At 37.2% G+C, this 21,277-nt stretch overlaps 1 protein-coding gene across 1 annotated transcript in view; it reads right to left on the bottom strand.

Annotated features, from left to right (window-relative positions):
* The window catches only part of SLC13A1 (solute carrier family 13 member 1), a 115,380-nt gene that overhangs the window by 8,614 nt on the left and 85,489 nt on the right, over positions 1-21,277 (bottom strand). The window contains exons 14-15 of the mRNA XM_086395835.1: positions 20,232-20,369; positions 18,429-18,585 (exon numbers count right to left, since the gene is read on the bottom strand). Coding sequence (XP_086251961.1) covers positions 18,448-18,585; positions 20,232-20,369 — 276 coding nt within the window. The 3' untranslated portion in view covers positions 18,429-18,447. The remainder of the gene's footprint in view (positions 1-18,428; positions 18,586-20,231; positions 20,370-21,277) is intronic.

Here is a 21,277-nt window from a genome sequence, read left to right as displayed (position 1 = left end):
AGGGTGAACAGACATATGTGGTAAGGCAAGTAGACTAAAACATTAACGGTAGAATCTACGTGGTAGGTACAGGGATGTTCACTAAAACTCTTTCAGCTTTGCTGTTTATTTGGCAATTTTCATAATAAAATTTTGGAAGAAAATTCTAAATATGTAGTAAATTTTTCTGATTCTTAGAAGAATGACAATCAATCTATGTTTAATATAAATGATTCCAGAGAATAGAAAAAGTAGAAAAGATACTCAACTCATATAATATGAGTAATATAACCTAATAAAATTGGACAAAGATAAAAAGAAAAAATTTATACACTAATTTTATGTTGCTTATGTGAGCATTGCTGCAAGACATAAGAGAATAGCTCTATGGCATTGTGGGCAGGGACGTTTATCTTAAGGAAGTTGCATAGAGTATATCTATAAGGATCAAAAAAGGCGAAAAAGCACCACTGCTAAAGGAAAAAGCACATTTTACTATATTAAAATTGACAATTTCATTCAGAGATAATACACCATGAAAAGCTTTTTAAGTTTCCAACCAGAAGGATTATTATGTAAATAACTATTAGAAATGCTAAAAAGAAATATTAGGAAATTGGGGAAAATACAGTTACAGAGAATTCAAAGAACATGAAATCCCAAGGGCTAAAATGTATACGAAAAAGTGCTCAGCCTCACAACACATGAGGGAAATGTTAACGTAACATTGAGATAAAATTTCTATGTGAATGGAAAGCATTGAAATGTCTAACAACAAATGTTGACAAAGATGTGAGAGAATAGAAAATTTCATACATGGCTATTGGGAGAATAAATTACTATGGCCACTTTTGAGAGCAACTAGGTGATATCTAGTAAAACTGGACATGTTTACACTCTCAGTTCAGGTCAGTTGCTCAGTCATGTCCGACTCTTTGCGACCCCATGAACCGCAGCACGCCAGGCCTCCCTGTCCATCATCAGCTCCCAGAGTCCACCCAAACCCATGTCCATTGAGTTGGTGATCCCATCCAGCCATCTCATCCTCTGTCGTCCCCTTCTCCTCCTGCCCTCGATCCTTCCCAGCATCAGGGTGTTTTCCAATGAGTCAGCTCTTTGCATCAGGTGACCAAAGTATTAGAGTTTCAGGTTAATAGGATAATAGCTTTGCAATATTGCATTGGTTTTGCCATACATCAACATGAATCAGCCATAGTTATTCATATGCCTTCCTTCTTGAACCTGCCTCCTACCATCTCACCCATCTAGATTATTACAGAGGCTAGTTTGAGTTCCTTGGGTCATAACAGCAAATTCCCATTTGGCTGTCTATTTTGCAACAGTAGTGCATATGTTTCCATATTACTCTCTCCATTCATCCCAGTCTCTTCTTCCTCCCCCACCTGTGTGTTCATAAGTCTGTTCTCTATGTCTGAGTGCTCTGCAAATAGGTTCATCAGTACTGTCTTTCTAGATTCCATATATATGCATTAATATATGATATTTGTTTTCCTCTTTCTGACTTACTTTACTTTGTATAATAGGCTCCAGATTCATCCACTTCATTAGAACTGACTCAAATGACTTCCTTATTATAGCTGAGTGATAGTCCATTGTATATATGCAGCACAGATTCTTTATCCATTCATCTGTGGATGGACATTTAGGTTGCTTCCATGTCCTAGTTATTGTAAGTAATGTTACAATGAACATTGGGGCACATGTGTCTTTCTCACTTTTGGTTCCCTCAGGGTATATACTGAGTAGTGGGATTGCTGGGTCATATGGTAGTTTTATTCCTAGGTTTTGAAGGACTCTTCCTACTGGCTTCCATAATGGCTGTATCAATTTACATTCCCACCAACAGAGAAGAGGATTCTCTTTTCTCCATACCCTCTCCAGCATTTATTGTTTGTAGATTTATTGATGATAGCTATTCTGGAAAGTGTGAGGTGATATCTCATTGTAGATTTGATTTGCATTTTTCTATTAATGAGCGATGTAGTTAGGGGGGCTTTAGTTGCTTATTTCTTTGGGGAAAATATATGGAACAAATATTTAAAACAATTTAATTATTAATTAATTAATTAAGTTCTTAAGCTTTAAAATTTGCACAATGGGTCCATGGATGGTGGTTACACTATTGTTGTTAATAGTACTTTTCTATATGTTTGGAGTATTTCATAATTAAAAATTTTGAATAGATAAAATTGATATATATGGAATGTATAACACTACAATGAACATAAGGGTGCATACATCTTTTAGAATTTTGTTCTTTACCTTCCTAACCTTAAATCAGATGATCATACTAAGTACAGGAAAGCCTGGCATGCTGCAGTCCATGGGGTTGCAACGAGTCAGACACCACTGAGTGACAGAACAGCAACAACTTTGACAATAAAAGTAAATGTAAAGAATTTTGATAATATTTAGATAAAACTGTGCAAAAATCTTACTGCACTTTTTACATAAGTCTCTCTTAACCTTACTTCCCCACTCAGGCTTCCACAACTCTACTCATATGATCATACCTGGTAATATCTTCAATAAAGTTAACTGATCAATGAATGAAATTTTCATATTAAAGATCTCTATGAGCTCATATTTTCCCCAAAAGAGAAAATGTGGACTAAATGGTCTTTTCCAGAATATCATTGTTGATTTTTAACATTTTTCCCTAAGAAAGACAGTAATATATATTACAGTGATGCATTTTCATGAAGAAATCCTAGAACCCATCACAAGGTCTTGCTTTGGGTTTATGTTTTGTTCAATGGGTTAAATCATCCCACAGCTAATTCTAACCTCTGAGAAACAGGAAACAACTGAGTAAAGGTCCACATAGTCAAGGCTGTGGTTTTTCCAGTAGTCATGTCTGGATGTGAGAGCTGGACCATAAAGAAGTCTGTGCATTGAAGAATTGATGCTTTTGAATTGTGGTGTTGGAGGAGACTCTTGAGAGTCCCTTGGACAGCAGCAAGATCAAACCAGTCAAATCTATAGGAAATCAACCCTGAAAATTCGTTGGAAAGACTGATGCTGAAGTTGAAGCTCCAATAGTTTGACCACTTGATGAGAAGATCTGGCTCATTGGAAAAGACCCTGATGCTGAGAAAGATTAAGAGTAGGAGGAGAAGGGGATAACAGAGTTCAAGATGGTTGGATGACATCACCAACTCAATGGACATAAGTTTTAGCAAACTCTAGGAGACAGTGAAGGACAGGGAAGCCTGGCGTGGTGCAGTCCATGGGATTGCAGAGAGTCAGACATGACTGAGCGACTCAACAAAAACAAAAGGGAAATAGCTGGTTTTCCAACTCTTCTGAGAATTTTTAAACTTACCTTTACAGGAATTCAGAACAATACTTGGAGAGACAGAGGGTGTGATTAAATTGTCATTTGTTATATATATATATATATATTTTATATATATTTTTTAAGAGAGCTGAAAAAAGGGATTATAAATTGTCAACAAGAAAGTACTGAATCTCCTGACTCACAAGCTGACATTTCTTCATGGTGAAGAGTTGGAAGATATACTGGTGATGATTGCTTTGATAATTCTGATATTGTGGCTTTGTCTCTTAGGGGACACTTAATCAGACTCTAATAAAAGTTAACAATATGAAAATTCCTTGAGAACATGCAATTATAGTGTGATGCATCTTTCAATTCACACACTGACATTCTGAGTGCTTTAAAAAGGTACTCCATCAGCCATTCAGATAGTAGAAATGAAAAACAGATGGATTGTAAAGAATAAAAACAGGAAGAGAAAAATGAGGCTCAGTACCACTCTGCATCTGCAGAGCACTGCTTGCATCCCTTCAGTTCACCAAAGCTCAGGGGTAGATGGAAAGTGATGCCTGTACCTCTAGAATCAATCTGTCAACAGCATCCGCCATCCCAATCTCCATCTCCACATTTGCTGTGTTTTGTTAACCATAATTTACTCTTATTAGAGAGAGGCTTTAGAACACTGTAAGAAATATTTACAGCTACTCCACAAAACTCTTAACACTTAGTTAATGCCAAACATCACCAATGCTGAAGAGTCCCTCAAATTACACCTGACCAACTTGTGTTACTAGAAACGCTAAGAAAAACTAAGATCTTTCTTCAAAAAACTTGAGATATAATGCATTTGGAACTGAGATATTAAAAGAACCCAGCTCAGGGAAATAAAAGATGGAAGGCTGTACTTTGTAATTAGCAATTAATAAACAAGGCTGATCATCCAGGAAAACTTCTGCAAACCTTGAAACTTTCTACAGTCTTCATTATGTTTTCTCCATTGATGTAGGCAAAGGACATGGGTACACTAAATATTTGCATCCTGAGTTGAGGAGGAGATTTTAAAGACACTAGGCACCCTAGGAGAAGGAAATGGCAACCCACTCCATTGTTCTTGCCTGGAGAATCCCAGGGATGGGGGAGCCTGGTGGGCTGCCGTCTATGGGGTCGCACAGAATCGGACACGACTGAAGTGACTTAGCAGGCACCCTACTGTCTATGGAATAACATTTTAAATACTCTTAATAGGTATGAGTTTTTCCTTTCTGTCTTGACACTCAAAAACATATATTTTGATTAGGTTTAAAAAGCATTCTCACCACACACACACAACAGGCACATACCCATGCACAAGCAAAGTTAACTACATGAGGTAATAAATGTGCTCATTATCTTGACCTTGGTAATCATCCCACAAAGTATATGAAAATCAACTCATCACACTGTACACTTTAAAAATGTATCTTTTTAAGTTAAGCTTTTTCACCTTGACATAATTACCTTGTCTATATAATGTGTCAGATTGGATAAACTATGCTAGCTTTGTCTTGTCACTAAAATATATCTAAATTTGAAGTCTACTTTAAACTTCTTTGAATACTCTTACTATATCCACAGAACCACCTAACTACAGATTCAGTATCCATGTTTGGCAAATAGATTCAGAGGCAGCTGCACAAGATGGAATAGCATATTATAGAAACCAGTACTTGATTGTTTAGTTATCATGCCTGCTTTCCATATATGTTTTTTTCAGAATAAACATGAAGGATTGCTAGTTTAGAATACTCTTTCTTGAAAGCTTGCTTTACATTTTGTAGAGTACTTTACTATCAGGTTTTAAAAGGTAAGCTACTAGAAATGTTCAAAAGTGTTTTAGGGAATTGTATAGAGTTTTTTTTTTTTTTCTTTGTTTATATTATTTAGTCAAGTGAATATATGAAGATAAAAAAAAAAAAAAAAACAGAGGTAGGAGGTAGAATGTAAATCATGGCCAGTGAGACTTCTCTTCTTGTGGGAAGACCGAGGTTCTTTACAACCTCACAGTTATGGCTTTTAAAAATAAATGGGGAAGTAAATATAAGTAACACTGGCCTTCAGGAATGTATTAACTGTAAAGCTGGCTTTAACATGAAGTATAAATTATCTAGCACATTAAATCTCAAATACAGCCTCAACCACAGTTGCAGTAATAGAGACTGTCAAGTTCCAGTTCTGAGGATGAATTCTGACCCTTTTCAAACTGTAAGGAGGACCCATGAGTAGGTTCTGTATGAAGGAAGTTCAGGGCATCCCAAAGCAACTTCCCAGATACCTGAGGACAGAACTATTCATACCCAGCAGACCCCCAACTCTGGAAAACAGCCAGTATATCCCAACTCTGACCGGAAGCAATTACTTTCCCAGTTGAGATGGAGAATAAAAGTTTATGGAGAGGAATGTCAAGGACTGTAGTAAAAATGACTTCCCAAAACCCTGAGGACTAACCTGACATTATTTATTATTCATTTAACACTTGTTAGATGAACCACAAAAAGTCTTGTTACTGAGAAGATAAAGTATTCCTGTCAGACCATAGCTTCTGTCAGAGACTTGCTGCCTCAGGTTGAACCAACTTTGAGGTTGACTTATTTTTCTAAACAATTTTCCCAAGATTTAAATCTTTACATCCCCTAATTTTTCTTACATAAAACAAGAAACTATATTTGTCCTAAGTTACTTTCAAATATGGCCATGAAATCTTGTGTTCTAAATTAAAATAATAATTTAAAATTATATCATTAGTTCATCTGTCAATGGACATGTAGCTCGCTTGCATGTATTGACCATTGTAAATAGCACTGCCATGAACATTGGGGTGTGTGTATCTTTTCAAATTATGGTTTTCTCCAAATGGATAAAGAAGATGTGGTATATTTATACGATGAAATATGACTCAGGCATAAAAAAGAATGCAAAGATACCATTTGCACAGCATGCATGGACCTATACAATATCATACCAAGTGAAGTAAGACAAAGACAAATATCATATATTATTTGTATGTGGAACTTTTAAAAAATGATACAAATAAACTTACTTACAAAACAGAAATAGATTCATAGACATAGAAAACAATTTTATGGTTACCAAAGGAGAACAATGTGGGAGAGATAAATTAGGATTTGGGGATTACCATATACACTCTACTGGGGCTTCCCAGGTGGCTCAGTGGTAAAGAATCTGCCTGCCAATGCAGGAGATGTGAGTTCGATCCCTGGGTTGGGAAGATCCCCTGGAGGAGGAAATGGCAACCCATTCCAGTATTCCTGCCTGGAAAATTCCAGACAAAGGAATCTGATGGGCTACAGCCTATGGGATTGCAGAGCATGCATGCATACACACTACTCTATATAAAATAGATAAACAAGGACATACTATGTTTAAGCACTCCCTTAGCCTTAGAGCTTTGTTATACTTTAAACTCTGAGCCTTTACACAGGCAAAATAATAACAGTTTGGCACTCCACTCCAGTACTGTTGCCTGGAAAATCCCATGGGTGGAGGAGCCTGGTAGGCTGCAGTCCATGGGGTCGCTAAGAGTCGGACATGACTGAGCAACTTCACTTTCGCTTTTCACTTTCATGCATTGGAGAAGGAAATGGCAACCCACTCCAGTGTTCTTGCCTGGAGAGTCCCAGGGATGGGGGAGTCTGGTACGCTGCAGCCCATGGGGTCACACAGAGTCGGACACAACTGAAGCAACTTAGTAGTAGTAGTAGTAGTAGCAGTTATTAAACAAAATCAAGGACCTTTAGTTAGTCCTGAAGGACTATAGGTAGTATTCTGAGCCATACTCTATGAGCTGTTTTGCAGATACTGAAGCCCCTACCAGGTGGAGAAAGATGAACACATTGTAGCTATGACAGAAGCTTTTCTGTTTCATATAATCTGAGATCAGATCAATCAGTCGCTCAGTCGTGTCCGACACTTTGCGACCCCAAGAATCGCAGCACGCCAGGCCTCCCTGTCCATCACCAACTCCCAGAGTTCACTCAGACTCACATCCATCGAGTCAGTGATGCCATTCAGCCATCTCATCCTCTGTCGTCCCCTTCTCCTCCTGCCCCCAATCCCTCCCAGCATCAGAGTCTTTTCCAATGAGTCAACTCTTCACATGAGGTGGCCAAAGTATTGGAGTTTCAGCTTCAGCATCATTCCTTCCAAAGAAATCCCAGGGCTGATCTCCTTCAGAATGGACTGGTTGGATCTCCTTGCAGTCCAAGGGACTCTCAAGAGTCTTCTCCAACACCACAGTTCAAAACCATCAATTCTTCAGTGCTCAGCCTTCTTCACAGTCCAACTCTCACATCCATACATGACCACTGGAAAAACCATAGCCTTGACTAGACGAACCTTTGTTGGCAAAGTAATGTCTCTGCTTTTCAATATGATACCTAGGTTGGTCATAACTTTCCTTCCAAGGAGTAAGTGTCTTTTAATTTCATGGCTGCAGTCACCATCTGCAGTGATTTTGGAGCCCAGAAAAATAAAGTCTGACACTGTTTCCACTGTTTCCCCATCTATTTCCCATGGAGTGGTGGGACCGGATGCCATGATCTTCATTTTCTGAATGTTGAGCTTTAAGCCAACTTTTTCACTCTCCATTTTCACTTTCATCAAGAGGCTTTTGAGTTCCTCTTCACTTTCTGCCATAAGGGTGGTGTCATCTGCATATCTGAGGTTATTGATATTTCTCCCGGCAATCTTGATTCCAGCTTGTGTTTCTTCCAGTCCAGCGTTTCTCATGATCTACTCTGCATATAAGTTAAATAAACAGGGTGACAATATACAGCCTTGACGTACTCCTTTTCCTATTTCGAACCAGTCTGTTGTTCCATGTCCAGTTCTAACTGTTGCTTCCTGACCTGCATACAAATTTCTCAAGAGGCAGATCAGGTGTTCTGGTATTCCCATCTCCTTCAGAATTTTCCACAGTTTATTGTGATCCACACAGTCAAAGGCTTTGGCATACTCAAGAAAGCAGAAATAGATGTTTTTCTGGAACTCTCTTGCTTTTTCCATGATCCAGCGGATGTTGGCAATAATCTGAGAACTGGCCTCAAAAAACGGGAATTAATCCTAGAACTGAAGATTAACTGTACTTGAAACAATCCAGGTGACACTGATCAGACCACCACATTACTGATTTTGAGATGATTCTCAGAGCTGACTATTCTTCTCTGCCCCCTACCTCTGCCAATACACCCTTGCTGCTGCTGCTAAGTCGCTTCAGTCGTGTCCGACTCTGTGCGATCCCATAGATTTCAGCCCACCAGGCTCCCCCATCCCTGGAATTCTCTAAGCTAGAGTACTGGAGTGGGGTGCCATTTCCTTCTCCAATGCGTGAAAGTGAAGTCGCTCAGCCGTGTTCGACTCTTAACTACCCCATGGACTGCAGCCTACCAGGCTCCTCCGCCTATGGGATTCTCTAGGCAAGAGTACTGGAGTGGGGTGCCACTGCCTTCTCCGATACACCCTTGAAGTTCCCCTTTAAAAGCTTTTGCCCTTGAGGTGGCACTAGTGGTAAAGAATCCACCTGCCAATGCAGTAGATGCAACAGTGGATTTGATCCCTGGGTTGGGAAGATACCCTGGGAAGAGGAAATGGCAACCCACTCCAGTATTCTTGCCAAAAGAAACTCAGGGACAGAGGAGCCTGGGAGGCCACCGTCCAGGGTGTCACAAAGAGTCAGACATGACTAAACGTCATGCCACTCACACACATGCTGCCTGAGTGGCAATTGGGAGTTGGTTTTTGGACATGAGTCTACCTTATTCCTTGGTTGCTGGCCTCCAAAATAAAGTAACCTTTCCTTTCTAACACTTATCTCTCAAGTATTGGCTTTTGAGCAGTGAGCAGCTGAACCTGGGTTTAGTAATAGTATTGTACAGGGAACTATAATCAATATTTTATAATAACCTATAAGAGAAAAGAATCTGAGAAAAACACACATGCATATATAACTGAATCACTTTGCTGTATACCTGAAACTAACATCTTGTAAATCAAATATACTTCAATTAAAATAAATATCAAACAATTTAGGATATAAATATTAGGTAGCTATCATAGTACTGAAGTTGAAGAAAAAACAGTTTCTTATACGTTGCTTTTGTATGTTCTAGACTCATTTCATCTTATAGAAACATTGTATTTTAAGCTAAAAACAAAGGTCTGACCACAGTCCTCAGCTTCACATTTGGACTATTCAAGTGAGTTTAGTCAGTTTTTCTTGACTCGCTCATAAGTGTTGAATAAATCTCAAACTCAAAAAATTCAAAATTGCTTTCACAGAAGAACATTTTCTGCCTCCAAATGCCACTTTAGAGGCTCCTTATCTACCGTTTACTCTCTTTTTTAAGATTGCACTGTACACCAGTGATTAAAATTGGAGATTTCAGAACCAGCCAATTAACTTAGTTTGTTCTGATTCCCAGTTTACTAAGGGGGAAAAGGGGATAATTTAAATATGGCTCTTCTAGAGACCTCCACTCTTATCAAGATGCAACATTAGGAAAAGGATTTACTCTTATGCCTGAAACAACTAAGGAAAAGAAAAATTTTATGAAATAACGGTTTTCAGACATTGGCTATCAGGCAAAACGGGACAGTGAGCTCTGAAAGGAAGGAAATAGTTGAGCCCTATGATTGCTTCAACTTATAGCACAGGGAAAGTTTCCAGGCAGCAGCTTAAAGAAGGGGGAATCCAGGCAGAACCTGGTGATGATAACCTGAGTTGAGGAGATGGAGTTGGGAGTCTGGGGAGGACAGGTGGCTATAGTTTGCAGAGCAGAGTATCAGAGAGGAGAGACATGCATAGACAGAAAGCTCTCCAGAAATCCTGTCCCCTATTCTGTTGAATACTGATCAAAGCATATTTGTCAGGAAACTATCTGAAGGTAAAGAAATAATCACTTAAAATTATTAGATGAGGTGACCACAAGGGTTCACACAGTGCTGGGAATAATTCACGCTCCAACCAGAGTGTGTGTGTGTTAGTTGCTCAGTTGTGTCTGATGATTTGCAACCTCATGGACTGTAGCCCACCAGGCTCCTCTGTCCATGGAATTCTGCAGGCAAGAATACTGGAGTGTGTTGCCATTCCCTTCTTCAGTAGATCTTCCCAACCCAGGGACTGAACCCGGTTCTCCCGTATTGCAGGCAGATTCTTTACTAACTGAGCTGCCAGGGAAGCCCTCCAATCAGAGTGGAAAACCTCAAAAGTAACAGAGCATCAAGTAAAACACTGAGAAAGATGTTGCCTCCATAGTGAGGGAAAGGCAGTCCCAGTACAGGTTGTTTTCATCTTACCCAATAAATCTTAAGAGCAAATTGTTTCCAAGTAACTGTACCCCAGAATAACACAATAATATTTATAGAAATAAAAATATACCTTAAACATACCTAGTATTTAACAAAGTAAAATCAATAAGGTCTGGCTCTCAAATGAAAACAAAACAAACAAACCAAAAAAAAAAAAAAAAAAAAACAACACACAGTACCAGGAAGAAAAAGAACAAAACTATGGTTCTTGAATGAGAGGAAAATCAAGCAATAAGAAGAAGCAGAAATGGCAGAAATGATAAAATTAGTAGGCAAGAACAGCAAAAGTTATGAAACCTATATTACATATGTTCAAACTTGCCTCATCCAGGGCGAGTTTCATATGCAAGGTTCACAGAATTTAGATAAAAACTGCAAGAAAGGAATAAGCTATGGGATCTAATAAACAAAAACCTAAGTTGACTAAGTTAAACACTGAAATAGAGAAAAAAACACTGAAATGACTAAGTTGACTTGGATTTAGTTAAATTAAGTGTTCTGCTCTAAAGAAAAAATGGAAAGTTGAGAGCTACATTAGAATACTTTGAACGTGCATTTTTATGCTTTTTCAGTACTTTAATTCTAGCTTTTTTCTTAACCCACACATTTGTCGATTTGGTTATTCGCCATTTCTTACTGTGTCACACACCTTCAGTGCTGAATTATTTTTCTTTTCCTTTTGATATATGGTTTAGAAGTATCTTCACGAGCCTTGCATGTGGTAAGCTCCCTTAGTTTTTGTTGGTTTGAAAACTTCTTAGTTTTCATTCATTCTTGAAACATAGATTTTTCTAGATATACCATTCTAGGTTGATAGCTCTTTGTTCTAGCTCTTGGAGATTCTTAACTGTTTCCAATTGTTCTTGAGGATGTAGCCTTGGTTTAATTGTCTAACTATAGTTCCTTGGGTGTAGTCTGTCTTCTTTCTCTCTTTATCATCTTTTCTTTCTTTTGGCTATGCCAGGTGGCATATGGGATCTTAGTTCTACTGGGGATCCTAGTTCCCAGATGAGGGATTGAACCTGCTCCCCCTGCAGTGGAAGCATGAGTCTTAACCGCTGGACCACCAAGGAAGTCCTTCTTTTCTTTCCTTTGCTGCTGTTGTTGTTCAGTCTCTAAGTCATGTCTGACTCTTTGCAACCCCATTTATTGCAGCACGCCAAGCTTCCCTGTCCTTCACTGTCTCCTGGAGTTTGCTCAAACACTCTTTCTTTTGAGTGTTCTACTATTTCACTATCATGTAGGTGAGGGCATATTTCCTTTCTAAAAATCCTTCTTTGGATTCATTATGCTTTCTAAAAAACTTGATTTGTTTCCTTCATTAATATTGGAAAATTGTCACCCACTATATCTTCAGTGACAGCATTTCTCATATTCTTTTTATTATCTACTCTTGGTGAAGCTCAGTCGTGTCTGACTCTTTGTGACCCCATGGACTGTAGCCTACCAGGATCCTCCAACCATAGGATTTTCCAGGCAAGAGTCCTGAGGTGGGTTGCTGTTTCCTTCTCCAGGGGATCTTCCCAACCCAGGGATCGAACCTGGGTCTCCCACATTGCAGGCAGATGCATTACCATCTGAGATCTACTCTTGGAATTATGATTAAATATATTTTACATTCAGAGAAGGCAAGGGCACCCCACTCCAGTACTCTTGCCTGGAAAATCCCATGGATGGAGGAGCCTGGTAGGCTGCAGTCCATGGGGTCGCTAAGAGTCGGACACGACTGAGCGACTTTGCTTTCACTTATCACTTTCATGCACTGGAGAAGGAAATGGCAACCCACTCCAGTGTTCTTGCCTGGAGAATCCCAGGGACGGGGGAGCCTGGTGGCTGCAGTCTATGGGGTCACACAGAGTCGAACACTACTGAAGTGACTTAGCATAGCATAGCATAGCATAGCATATTTTACATTTCTCATTCTAGCTTGCATTTTTAAACTTCCCTTCAGAGTTCTGAATATCTGTGTTGCATTCTAAATAATTTTTTAAAAAATATTTCTTCAATTCACATACTTCCTTTTCTGGTTTGTATAGTGCTATTTAACCTATTCATTAAGTTATTAATTTAAATCATTATACTTTTTCTATCTAAAATTTCTATTTGACAACTTTTCATGTCTATCTTGGAGAAGGCAATGGCACCCCACTCCAGTACTCTTGCCTGGAAAATCCCATGGATGGAGGAGCCTGGTAGTCTGCAGTCCATGGGGTCGCTAAGAATTGGACACGACTGAGCGACTTCACTTTCACTTTTCACTTTCATGCGCTGGAGAAGGAAATGGCAACCCACGCCAGTGTTCTTGCCTGGAGAATCCCAGGGACGGGGGAGCCTGGTGGGCTGCCATCTATGGGGTCGCACAGAGTCGGACACGACTGAAGCGACTTAGCAGCAGCAGCAGCATATCTATCTGGTTACTTTTTGCAGTCTCTTGTTCCTTATTGTATTTGTCTTTTATTGTTACCAAAACAAACTACCACAATGTAGTACTTAAAGCAATACTCATTATTATCTCAGTACTATATAGATTAGCAGATTTTCCAATACAAGTCTCACTGGACTAAATCAAGGTGTTTGCATGGCTGTGACCCTTACTGGAGGCTCTTAAAAGCAATTTATTTCCAAGCTTAGCATGTTGGCTGAATTCAGTTCCATGCAACTGTAGGACAGAGACTTCTGTCTCCTTGCTGGGTTTTAATGAAGGGCCATTCTCAGTTTCTGAAGACTGCCTGCATTCTCTGGTTTGTGACCCTTTTCATCATCAAAGCCAGCAACAGTGTGTGGGGCCGGGGTCGTCCAATTCTCATGTTTCAAATCTCTCTGACTTCCCATTCTGTCTCATCTTACCACCTGACTATTCTGCCTTCCTCTTCTGTTTTTAGGAGGCTCATATAATCACACTGAGCCCTCCTCAATAAGATTACATGGAATGAGATGGTTGGATGGCTGGATGGCATCACTGATTCAATGGACATTAACTTGGGTAAACTCTGGGAGATGGTGAGGGACAGAAAAGCCTTAGGTGCTGCAATCCTTGGGGTTGCAAAGAATTGGACACAACTTGGTGACTGAACAACAACAACCTAAGATAATCTCCCTATTTTAAAGTCATCTGATTAATAAGCTTAACTACATCTGCAAATGGCTCAGTGGTAAAGAATCTGCCTGCAGGAGATGCGGATTTCATCCCTGGGTTGGGAAGATCCCCTGGAGAAGGAAATGGCTACCCACTCCAATATTCTTGTCTGGGAAATCCCATGGACAGAGGAGCCTGAAGGGCTACAGTCTATGGGATCAGAAAGAGTCGGACACAATTTAGCGACTAAACCACCACCACCCACATCTGCAAAATCCCTTTATATTAGTACATAAATTAATATTTGACTGAATAATTAGGAGACAGAAATCTTAAGAGGACATTTTTAGAATTCTGCTTACCATACTTATAATATATATCCAAGACCCTCTTTTATATTTTCAAACATTATGCATCTTCACTTTATGTTCTTTATTTGGTGATTAGAATATACGCTGTCTTTGCACTTTGGATTCTATTTCTTTTGTTTATGTTATTTCTTGCACAAAACACTTTATGTCTTGGCAGAATTTATGAGTTTTGATGATAAACCAAAAAGTTCTTTGAGCTTCAAGTTGAAAAAAAGTGTTCCTTTTATTTCTTTTTGCCAGGTATACTGGGAATACTATCAACCTAGGATTGCTTTAAAATGCAAATTCAGGTTGAAGTCTCCTATACAACACTGATACTCAGACTTTAGGCCCCTAACCTGCGTGGTTATACATTTTCAAAGGAGATTTTACTGCTTCCCAAGTGCATAGGCCAAAACGTTTAAATTTCCTTATGCTTCCTTCTATAAAGTCGGTTTGTTTGTTTTTTTTCTCATTTTCACTGAGACGATATCCTATCTTCACGTAATTTTCCATTTAACCCCTAACTTGCTTGGGTCTTAGTTTGGTCTCCCATCCCTTGTGCCCTGTATACTTATTCAAAGAAAATTTCAAGATCTCTAGGGATTAGCAGTTTCTGTCTTCAGTCCTTGCTTAAGTATCTGGATTTTTGCTGGTTCTTTAAATCAAACTTCTCCCTTAAGGACTTCTATTATTATTATTATTTTGCTGATACAGTAATGCATTTTATAAAATATTTATTATTATTTGCTCTTAAGAAGATCTTCCCCACCTCTGTCTTCCAACACACCATACTGTCACTAAGAAAAGTCCTTTTCTTTCTTTCTTTCTATAAAACCCCATGTCTTTTTCTTTCTAGACAAATGAAAGTCCTCATATTTGGAAAAAACTTTCAATTTCTACTTTATTTTTGTGCTGTTTTTAGTGTTTATTCATGGACTAGTCTGATCTTGCTCTGTACTGGGGACCTTTATTTTTGATATTTGCATGCCTTAAAATTTACCTCATATATTATTACTTTGCCTAAAGTACTTCATATGGGAATAAGATAGCTGATGCTGCCCTGGGGTAACAATTTAAACTATTTTAATTTGTATATTATGTTACAGTAATGAAACTGACCATTTGTTTGAGTTTACTTTTTCATTGCTAGTACAATCCTCTCCCTTCTAAAAATAAAAATGCTTAACTGGGAAAAATCCACACATAAGTAAAGATAATAGTCATGCATTAACTAAATCAAAAATACTTTGGAACAAAAGTGTCATCACCAAGAATCACATACACAATGGAATATTACTTAGCTATAAGAAAGAATGAATTTGAGTCAGTTCTAATGAAGGGGATAAAACTGGAGCCTATTATGCAGAGTGAAGTAAGTCAGCAAGAAAAACACCAATACAGTATATTAACGCATATATATGGAATTTAGAAAGGTGGTAGTGATGACCCCATATGCAAGACAGCAAGAGACACAGATGTAAAGAACAGACTTCTGAACTCTGTGGGAGAAGGCGAGGGTGGGATGATTGGAGAGAATAGCATTGAAACATGTATATTACCATATGTGAAATAGATGATCAGTCCAAGTTCAATGCATGAAACAGGGCACTCAAAGCTGGTGCAGTGGGACAACCCTGAGAGATGGGATGGGAAGGAAAGTGGAAGTGGGGTTCAGGATGCGGGACACATGTACACCCATGGCTGATTCATGTCAATGTATGGAAAAAACCACCATGATATTGTAAAGTAATTAGCCTCCAATTAAAATAAATAAGTTAATTTTAAAAAAAATCTTATTAAATATTTAGTCATGGCAAAGATATAATAAAAAATCTTGATAGATATATATGTATATATCTTGATATATAATAACATATAGTACACATGTCCAGACACAATTAGTGTGCCATGATATTGTTTTATCAAGTTTTGCTAATAAATTCAGTGCATAAAACTGGTTAAAAGTTACCTTCCCATCTCCTAGGCCGAAAAAGGAGAGAACCAAGACTTGGAGACCTGGCAGGGTGAAAACAGTGCACACATTTGAAAGGAAGGAAATCTGAATTCTGGGTGCTGACATGTTACAGTGGCAGTTGAGGTAAGCAAAGGAAACACGTGTGTCTGGGAGCCCTCCAAGCACTTGCAGAAACAGACAGTAAATAGGCATTTAGTGAAATTGCCCCTATTATCTAGACAAGATCCAAACCCTGAGAAAGATACAGAGATTTAAAGTGACAAAGATTTCTAGTTAACCTCTAAGTAAAGCTCAAGAAAATAACAAAAATGATATCTATTTTTGAGTGGGAGGACAAAGATTTGTTTGATCATCTGTTTGAGCTGTCAGTTGGAAACTTTCAAAGACAGTGCATACCTCTCAAACTAAAAGAGCTTGAGAACTTTGATATAAATGGGACAAATGTGAAATGGATGAGTTAAGTCATTTCTGATATATCAACTAGACATAAAGATGTAACAAGAGAACCATATGGCTCACTTAAACAAATTTTGACTAAGTATCATTTTTCTTGTACTCAGCTGGCAGCTGTTGGAAGTAATTCATTAAAATGACTCAAGCTGAAATGTTTATATTATTTTCTTGAAAGCAAAATGTACTCATTATAATTTGAAAAGTCGTTTCATTTCTTCATAATGAAAATTTATTAGTCATATAATTCAACAGTGATAAATTGAATGACTAGCAAAAGGCAGAAAAGTAATAAATACTGTGGATCGTAAATAAATGTGCAACATATGATAAGGGAACAAATAAATAGGGTAAACAGAGATGATACACACAAAGCAGTAATATTATATTGTAATGATTAAATGGACACATTTTTTATTGAAAAAATTATAAATTTTGCATTGACTAATAAAAAATAATTAACATGAATTTTGAATTTTATATATGTATAAAATTATATATAATTTTTTTAAATGTATAACTTAAAAGACCCTCTTTATCATATTTAATTTTCAAGAATAACTATAAATAATGTTATTTACACACACACAAAAAACAAACCATCTCTAAGGACTACTTTGAAAATTAAAGAAGCTATTAAAGGTGTGTTTTAACCTTGTCTTCTATTTTATTTTAACATGAGAATTGTTCTGTTTTAATTTTTCCATATTTTCCTAACTGTACACATTTCTTTTGCCTTTGTGAATTGTTTCCCTTTAGTTTAATTTTAGAATGCCAATAGACCTTGATCTTTCATATGCCGAATGCTAGGAGACTATTTTCTTCTTACTTTTGTTTAAATGTTCAGTTCTTTTTCCATTTTGGTTTCCCCATAGATAACTTATTTTTCTCTTTTGTGAATATATCAACAGTTTCAACTTTTATTCTTTAATTTTCCTCTGGTATTTCTTTTCAATATTGATGTAATGGATTGGAATAATATGACTTTTTTCTAAACTTGTAGAAACAGTGATAATTCATGTAAATTTCTGAATCTTTTTGTTTTTACATATGACATTACGTAGCTATGAAATAGGGCAGACAGACTGAAACCCACAATCACAGAAAACTATGAAATAAAATAAAGGCTTAAGCAAAACTGCTACACTAATAGACAAATGCGTTAATAGTTTTATACTGGTTAGCTTTCTTTTCTAACTATACTGTGCTAATGGTGGGAATCATAGCAAGCCTTAGCCGTAGAGCAACAAAATGCATTTCTCAGTGCACTGAGATCATACAAGTATGAACCATAAAGTCAAGTGGAAATTCTTATCTGTTTTCTGTTGTTTAGTGGGTTCAGTTACATATATATATATATATATATATATATTTACTTTCAATTGTTATACTACATGGCTATATCAAAAGTAATCTGATTGGAATATTTTTTAGATGATGGGATGTACACCTTATTTAAATTTAACTTTTCTTTTGCACCACTAGATAACCACAGCTTTGATTTTTTTTTTTTTCAGGAAATTCCCTTGGACAACACTATAGACCACTACAGAAATGATTTATACAAGTACCTAATTAACTTGTATATTTTATTTCCTATTTCTAGCTTCATGGAAAGTTTTTGAAATAATAAATGGACATCTGAAATGTTACACTAAACCCAAAGTGTAAGATGGAGCAAATGACCTCATTTCTTTGAAGGTCAAGTTATAAATTATTCTTGTGATGAAGTAGGATGCATATGGTCCTTAAGCGAAATCTCAACTGAAGGCTTCTTGATGAAGGCACACAGATGCTCTTGGTTGCATCTTAAAACAGATTTTTTGGTGTTCACTGGAACTACAGCAACTACACCAGGACTGATTTAAGAATCATCAATTTTCTAGAGCCAAAGTTTGCAGTGAAGGCTTTTTAGTGGTTTCCAAAACTCACCACAGAATAGTCATGCTTGTCATGGTGTTGTCTCATTACTAATTGGAGGAGCCCAGGAAGGATAAGTGTGGAGGTCAAACATAGGTACAATCCAGGTAAACATGCCAAGCATCACCACAGCAACACCCACAATATTAACGCCAAGTCCAGCTTTAACCTTGAATATGAAAGAGCTTGAATGTTAGTCTCAAAAAAACTAAAACAAAACAAAACAAATTGGGAGAATTGGAATACTGTTGCAGAAGGCATATGCAGATTTACATGCATCTTAAGTGACTGGTATCAATTATTTGTTTCATAAGACAAGTCCTTCCATTTATGCCAAAAAAGAATCTGTTCCCAACTAAATGTCATTTAGTTGGACAGCAATAGAGAAGTTTCTCTTAGGAATGTACTGAAGTCATTACAATTAGAGAAAAATCCCTTTAAAAATCTGCCAATTCAGGTCAAATCAAGATTTGAGTTTTGTGGTTTGGTATTTCAGTGAATATGTTTCAGGTCACTATATGAAAACTGAATCCTTCATATTCATTTCAGGATTCTCTTACCAGAGATCTAATATCTCTTCTACTCATCTTTCTCAAAGTTCCCCTTCTTCTAGCTCTGATGTCATTATTCTGGTATCCACTAAACCATCTCAAATTGCAGATATTGGCCAACTCCTGCCCATAAACTGCTTTGTAAACCAAGTTTCCTGGGACCACAATTTTGACCATTTGTGTACATGCTTTTGTTGGCTACTTTTATGATGCAGTAGTTGTTACAGAGACCCTCTATGGCCCAGAGTCTCAAATATTTACTCCCTGGATATTTACAGAGAAAGCTTGCCTATCTCAGCATCCTCTGAAGCCCCAAGGCAAAATGGGATGCCTAGCAATGAATATTATAGAGTTTCTGTCCATGCAAGCCACTCATTTATTTTAGAATCTTGTTTTTTTTTTTTTAATTCACAAACCTAGCACATTGTTTATATTGTATATTATGCACATTTTTAAGCCCAAAGTAAATTATGTGACTTCTGCATAGAGGCATTTACAGAATTTTTATGTTACAGGGGCTTAGGAACAGCAATCTGTGTAGAAGGAAGGAACTGGGGCTTAACTTGGAACTGCATTTGCACAGCAGGCTCACTGAAGAGCCTTTAGTTATATTCTTGCTTGGTTTGGTTCAGAAGTGGGTGATCAAGTTTGAGAGAAGACCAAGATATTCTCAAACTAGTTCTTCACTACCATGACTTTTGTATTTGGCAAAATGTGCACATTTTGTCACTTACATTTTCTATTATTCCTTGCTATGCTAATTTCACTTCATTTCATTTTATTTCAGGTGTCACTATTAGAATCAGAAAAAGAAAGATGACTTTCCATCAGTCAGGCACTAAGCCCAACATTTTATTCAGAGCAAATGTCAGTTGTGTAAGTATTTGTGATAGAAAACCATAGTGCTTGATTGCTAAATTTCATTAACCCTACTTCTATTTGGCCAGGTCAAGTTGGATCCTGATCTTGACAAGCCCTAAGCTTAAACCATTGTGTTGAGTATATTCTATGCTCTCTTCCTCTTCCAGTGTATTACTGGGGCATTCAATATCTCTGTATTTGTGACTGTAAATATTAATGGCATGTTTGTTCCAGGTTATCACTCTTAAAAACAATTCTAGGGCCAGTCACATGCACTCACATTCAAAGCAGGACTCAAACTATACATTTCCTAGCAGTTGATTAGTTTATAAAAGGATAGAAAACCCAAGACATCACAAAATAATGTCTACTGGACCTGATAGCATTCTTTCAGTTCACTCACCATGTCCATAACTTTTAGATGGCCATATGAAAAAACAATAGCATTGGGTGGGTTTGCTACTGGTAGGAGGAATGCAAACGAGGTACACAGAGTAGAAGGTAACAAAATATAAAGAGGGTTGACGTGAATGGCTTCAGCCTGTTGGAAAAGATAAAAAGGAGTCTAAGTAAAATTTTGAGATAGGCATCAAAATGAGCAAAATTATTATAATAAATTTCCCAGAAGCAAGTTGAAATATAAAGACAAAATTATACACATAATTAAACTTTTTAAAATTTTTAGAAAATGTATCTTCTTTTGGTTGTTTATATGGTGATTGATATCCATTTAAGCATTATAACTCAGTTCATTAAGAAAGTGAAGTATCATTTATTTCAGAAACAAAATGAAAACAGCAACTGTTTATCTAGTGCTAAGTGCCATGCTGTTTATATATGTTACTACATAATATGTAAGTATTTATATATGAAAGTGAAAGGTGCTCAGTCATGTCCGACTCTTTGTGACCCTCCATGAAATTCTCCAGGCCAGAATACCGGAATACTGGAGTGGGTAGCCTATCCCTTCTCCAGGGGATCTTCCCAACCCAGGAATTGAACTGGGGTCTCCTGCATTGTAGGCAGATTCTTTACCAACTGAGCTACCAGGGAATCTCAAATATATATGTGTATATATATATATATATACAGTTATATTATATATTTATATATAATATATTAAAGTTATATTATATATTTATATATACATATAAAGTTTAATGGTATATAATGTATAGCATAATATAATAACTTCATATATTTGTAAATACAACTTAATTTTCACTACGGCCTTAAGAGATGATAATTATAGCCCCAAATAGCAGATGAAGAACCTGAGGTCCACAGAGGCTAAAGTAATCTGTAAAGTAAACGGATCCAAAAACATAGCTGGCAAGCAATTAGAGCTTAGTAGGCTCTCAGGTTCCTTTGGCTCCAAAGTTTCTCATCATTCCATTAACTTACTGCCTCTGTGAGTTATATAATTTAAAATTTACTCAGGGATCATCA

The sequence above is a fragment of the Bos grunniens genome, chromosome 4, assembly GCF_055505025.1.
Source record: "Bos grunniens cultivar Pamir isolate PY7600 chromosome 4, Bosgru_T2T1.0, whole genome shotgun sequence".
In the NCBI taxonomy this organism is placed as follows: Eukaryota; Metazoa; Chordata; class Mammalia; order Artiodactyla; family Bovidae; genus Bos; species Bos grunniens.
This window is presented reverse-complemented; position numbering and strand designations above follow the sequence as displayed.